This window comes from Dendrobium catenatum, unplaced genomic scaffold (assembly GCF_001605985.2).
Source record: "Dendrobium catenatum unplaced genomic scaffold, ASM160598v2 fragScaff_scaffold_565, whole genome shotgun sequence".
NCBI lineage: Eukaryota > Viridiplantae > Streptophyta > Magnoliopsida > Asparagales > Orchidaceae > Dendrobium > Dendrobium catenatum.
This window is the reverse complement of record NW_021319027.1, coordinates 292,769-298,693: the sequence shown is the minus strand read 5'-3', so window position 1 is coordinate 298,693 and position 5,925 is coordinate 292,769. Positions and strand designations below refer to the sequence as shown.

Here is a 5,925-nt window from a genome sequence, read left to right as displayed (position 1 = left end):
ACTCAAGTCTAAGAAGTCGTTTGGAACAATTTTCTTGCTAATTTATGAAATAGTTTTCTAGTATAAAAATTTTTAATTTAAAAAAAATGTACTGAAAAATTGCTTCATGAAATAACAAGAAAGCTGTCTTAAACAAAATTCAAATCTTTTTGTTCCCTAAAATATATGGTAAAGCAACCATTTGATGTCCTTACCAAAACCACTTAATAGTGCTGCTTACACCAAATTCTTGATAAGTTAGTGTTCTTGATATCACAATCTCAACTTCAATTTGAGAGAAAGTACTGGACAAAAATCAACAAAGATTTCAAACAATATAGGAGCAATTGAAGTGTTCATGTCAGCCCAATAATTTAGGCTTGATAAGTTAGTGTTCTTTACATTTTCTTATGCAATAAGAAAGCTGTCCCAAACGAAATCATAATTACGTATATGTCACAACATACATTAGCAGAAAACTACTAAACAAACATAAGTGCTTTTCCAATCAGCCAAAACAAACAGGGTTAATTATTAAATCTATCTCTGTCATGAGAAGCAGAGTAATCTGTGCTGGAACCAATTGGAATGACTCCGTGCGGATTAATACTGGTATGGCTTCCATAGTAGTGCTTCTTTATGTGTTCCATGTTAACGGTGCTGCTGATGCCAGGAATTTGGTAAATGTCTTTAGTGTAATTGAACAGATTTGGATATTCGCGTAGGAGTTTCTTATTGCATTTGAAATGAACTGAATAAACCTATTAAACCAAAGCATCAATCAGTCTATGATCATCCAATTATAAGATGAGTGGCATAGATTGCCAGAAACATAAACTGGGAATAGCACCACTGATCAAAGAAACATTATTGGCACAGTTAATTATTATGAGTTACTAATTAGTTCAAAATTGATTCTTTACCACTAGTCGGATTTCATCTCAATCTACTACTCTAAATACAAATTTGCAAGAGAAATTAGAAACTAAGCTAAATATAATAAATATGGCGATGGAGATGGATTAAGAGGTAAATTAAGGGGATTAAACTAAGTTTATTAGACTTCATTATAAAATCATTTTGAAGGTTTTTATTGCAGAAAATTCAAGTGTTCATCAAAATAAGTTTCCTTGACTCTATTTGGTGGTCTCTTTCGCAATCTCTAATTTGTTTATATATTTTTTGTATTATACTTTGTTCGATCTAGAGTATATTTTTTAAATTATGTCTTGTATGTGCCCAAGTATTGGAGGACTTGAATTAGTTTTATATTTGTAAAGCTCGAGTTGTAGTTTTGGTGCCATGTAGTGTAAAGTAGCAGTTGATCATTCTGTCGAGAGAGGTGTAATGGTTTCTTTGCTTGTGTTGAGAGTAAATGAGTGATTTTTAATGGAATCCTAATATGGGTGGAGATTAGACATGGATGTAGGCTGATTTGATGTTGAACCGCATAAATGATATTGTTATCTTCGCTTTAGTTATATCTTAGTCGCCTGCATATTTACTTTTTTTTTTTCGTTTTTTGAAAGTTCCTGTATATTTGCTTGGTACTTGATTAATTTCATGGTTGGAATGTTTAAGTAGTGATATATGTTTGGAAAAATAACATGCTAGTGCAGTTGAGTTGATATTTATATTTATGCTCAAATTTTATAATTTTACTCTCATCATTGATTATATTTGTAATAAACACCATTCTTATGGAAACTGTTGAATTTAGAGATTTGAGAGTTAGAGATTTGAGAGGGAAAACGCTTAACTTTATTGAATAAATATATCCCTAAAAAAATCAATTACAAAATATTGCAATATCGCCCTAATAGAATCCTTCCTAAATCAGCAACCACCTAACTATGGAAAGAGACCGGTGTGATCTAGGTGAGCCTCCCACGGATCACCATCTTAACCGTGGGATCAATCTACTATGGGACGACTGAGATTTAACAGTCCCTCTCAAGCAGGGAATACAGATTTGTCATTCTCAGCTTGGTAATCAATCCCAAAATGGCAGAGCTATCAAGTCCTTTCGCAAGAATATCTGTAAGCTAATCTTTTGATGAGACATGATAGATACATATAAGACCACTGTCTAGCGATAGGAACATGAAATTGATGAAAGTATCACTACTTTTTGGAGTCATGGAATTCCACAACCATGACATAATCATGGAGTCCGCTTCATCCCATGCCCGAAATATAGGATCTTTTTTTGGTCCTACTCCAAGGAGGTGATTCATCTTCCATTTTCCTTTCAAGTAGGTCTTCATAAATTGAGACCACTTCAAATAATTCTTCCCATTTAAGCAATAGGAAAGTTGCATGTTATGGATATCTCCTCTTCCTTGGTTCACCGTAGAATCCTCAATTTGGTCGAAATTCTGGGAGGAATTAACTTTAGACATTGCGGTGAAAAAAGATAGCAAAGAAGGCAATCTAAATTTGTTTCCTCTGAATTTTGGTAATGGCGATAAGGTCGATGATTGTAGGTCCAGCCGGGGATAGGTGCAGGCTCGGATCGGGACGAGTGAAATCGAAGGCACGACGCACTGTTGTGGTACGAATGCCACGTATGAGTCAGTTCACGCTAAAGCGGCGACGTGGGTTGCGTGGGTTGGATGGGCACAATAGGAGGCACGGCGCGAGCGTCATGTGGGATGGACGGGCTGTAAGGGCGACGCAGGTCGCAAGCACGGCCGCACAGGATTGCCTGCATCGCGTTCGGTCTCACATACATGAGACGTGAGAGTGGATCTCGCTCGATTCTTCCGAAAAACACGCACAAGGAGTTCGTCTCTTTCTTGATAAATTTCTCCAGACGAAGAAACATTCGTCTCTTTCGATCGAATTCTCCAGACAATAGGCACAAGTCATTCTTCTCTCTTGATCGAACAAAGAGGTCGTGAGGTGAAGCTTTCTCCCTTCTCTTGGTTCTCTCGGTATGGAGGGAAACGGACCAAAAGATTATGGCTCTAATACCATGTTCAATTCAGAGATTTGAGATGGAAAATGCATAACTTTATTGCACAAATATATCCCTATTTATAGATCTATACAAAATCTCTAATAAAGAAATAAATCAATTATAGAATCTTGCATTATTGCCCTAATATAATCCTTCCTAAATCAGTCACCTGACTATGGAAAGAGATCGGCATGATCCAGGCGAGCCTCCCACGAATCTCTATCCTAGCCGTGGGATCAATCTAATGAGTGATGGCTGAGATTTAACAGAAACTTAGTTATGTGGCTTTGGTGCTTAATAAGATAATTTATATAGCTTGTGTAGTAAATTAAATATTTTGTTATTGGGCTTATTGGAACGTTAATAGCACATCATACTTGTATTCATCCAGCATTGAACACTAGCATGATGTATCTTGTAAGTTGAGTTTGTACTTGTGCTAATCAAGTGAAGCATTACTTTTGTACACTCACCTACATTGTGTTTTTACTTTATGATTCAACATGAAATTCTAAAGCATCACCACACCCTTAATTCCGCCCCATCCTAATTCTAAAGTTGCACCACGTTAAAATGATTTGCATCCAATAAGCACTCAAGCATTTAAGAAGAAACAAAAAGTCAAGATAAGCATGCATCCCATCAAATTGTAATAGCTAAGCATGGAAAAAGTCATAGATAACACTTTTATATAATAACAAATCAATATGATTAATTCAGAGAAATAGATCAAAATGGCCTCTTGACTTTCTATGAAAGATCAAAATAGTCTTTAACTATATTAAAGGATTATTTTGGCCCCTCAACTCCTTAAAGAGGAACCAAAGTAGTCTCACCATAGAGCTATTTTGATTCCTCTAAAAGATTTGACAGACCAAAATGATTATTTAATATAGTTAAGAACCATTTTGATTCATCATAAATAATCAAATGATAATGGTTGTGTTAGTCTTCGTGGAATCTGATTGTGTCGATCAATCTAATTGTACTGTTGCCTCGAACCTTAAGTCAATTTCTCATGCTCTATTTGGGGGGGAGGGTTCTCCCACTACTTGGTTTCCAGTGCAAAGCACCTGAAAATTTTTATTCCAAACAAAGCCCTGGCATTGTGTTCCCGTGTGCCCTGATTTTGTAAAGTTTGCTAGGAGAAACAACAAAGATCAGTGCACCGCATCGCTCTAGATTCGGCACCGCAGTGTTGTGTAGTGTAGTGCTGCAGGTTTAAATGTCGCAATATCATCAGACGGATCAGGATCAAAGGTTTGAGCACCGCAGCACTCCAAACTGACGCCGTAGCACTTTGAGGTTGATTGAATAGTTTTTTTCTAGTTTTTCTTAAGGTGGCATCTCTTGGTGTTATTAACTTGTCTTTCTCTTTTGTTTTGAGTATGAGAATGGCAAGAGAGGAGATAAGCAAGGAGAGAGTGAGAGAGAAGGAGATTTGTACATATTTCTCCCAAATTTCATAATAGATTTCTTGGTGTGGTGTGGCTCTGTGGTTTTTTCTCAATTTCAGATTTTTTTCACGTTAAATCTTGGCATCCTTTACTTTATGCTGCTTTTACATTTTTGTTTGTTTCGTTATGGTGTTTTATTTCCACCCCCAATAATTGATGCTTTTCTTAATTAATTCAGAACCCAACTAAAGGTCTTATAGTAACTCAAGAGGAACACAATTAAATAGAGGATGAATAATAATAGAGAATAAATTGTTGAATTGAACCAAACCAACAAGGAATCAAATAAAACCCAAGAGAAAAAAGCGCTCGAATATTAGAAAACACATCTCAAGAGAAAAAAGGGCTCGAATATTAGAGAAATTCTGAAGCGTCATCACACCCTTAATTTCACCACCCCACCCTAATGTTAAAGCTGCACCACGTTAAAATGATTTGCATCCAATAAGCATTCAAGCATTTAGAAGAAACAAAAAGTCAAGATAAGCATGCAGCCCATCAAATTGTAATAGCTAAGCATGGAAAAAGTTTTAGATAACACTTTGATATAATAATAAATCAATATGATTAATTCACAGAAATAGATCAAAATGGTCTCTTGACTCTTTATGAAAGATCAAAATAGTCTTTAAATATATTAAAAGATCATTTTGGCCCCTCAACACCTTAAAGAGGAACAAAAGTAGTCTCACCATATAACTATTTTGATTAATCTAAAAGATTTGACAGACCAAAATGATCATTTAATATAGTTGGGAATCATTTTAATCCAACATAAAGAGTCAAATGATAATGTTGGTGTTAGTCTTTGTGGAATATGATTATGTCGATCAATCAAATTGTACTATTGCCTCGGACCTCAAGTCAATTTCTCCAGCTCGATTTTGAGGGGTCCTCCTACTACTTGGGTTCAGGAGCAAAGCACCTAAAATTTTTTTCCAAACAATGCCCTGGCTTTCTATACCCGAGCGCCCCGGTTTTGCAAAAATTGCTAGGAGAAAAAACAAAGATCAGAGCACCACAACTCTCTAAATTAGGCACCGCAATGCTGTGTAGTGCAGCGCTACGGGTTTAAATGCTGCAGTATCGTCAAACGGATTAGAATCAGCGGTTTGAGCGCCACAACACCCAAAACTGGCGCTGCAGCGCTTTGAGGCTGACTGAATAGTTTTTTTTCTAGTTTTTCTCAAGGTGGCATCCTTTGGTGCTATTAACTTGTCTTTCTCTTTTATTTTAGTGTGAAAATAGTGCAAGATAGGAGAAAAGCAATGAGAGTGAGAGAGAAGAAAGATATGTATGTATTTTTCCCAATTATCATAATGAATTTCTTGGTGTGCTGTGGCTCGTGGTTTTTTCCCGATTTCGGATTTTTCCATGTTAAATGTTGGTGTCATTTACTTTCCGCTGCTTCTACTTTCTTGTTTGTTTCGTTATGGTGTTTTACTTTCACCCCCAACAATTGATGCTTTTCTTAAATAATTCAGAACCCAACTAAAGGTCTTATAGTAACTCAAGAGGAACACAATT

The 5,925-nt window shown here is 36.1% G+C and overlaps 1 protein-coding gene across 2 annotated transcripts in view; it reads right to left on the bottom strand.

Moving 5' to 3' along the window:
- Nucleotides 1-340: 340 nt before the first annotated feature.
- LOC110112320 (glutathionyl-hydroquinone reductase YqjG) overlaps nucleotides 341-5,925 on the bottom strand; it is a 10,895-nt gene continuing 5,310 nt past the window's right edge. For both annotated transcript variants that reach the window (XM_028694808.1, XM_028694807.1), the window contains exon 6: nucleotides 341-740. In XM_028694808.1, coding sequence (XP_028550641.1) covers nucleotides 507-740 — 234 coding nt within the window. In that variant the 3' untranslated portion in view covers nucleotides 341-506. The remainder of the gene's footprint in view (nucleotides 741-5,925) is intronic.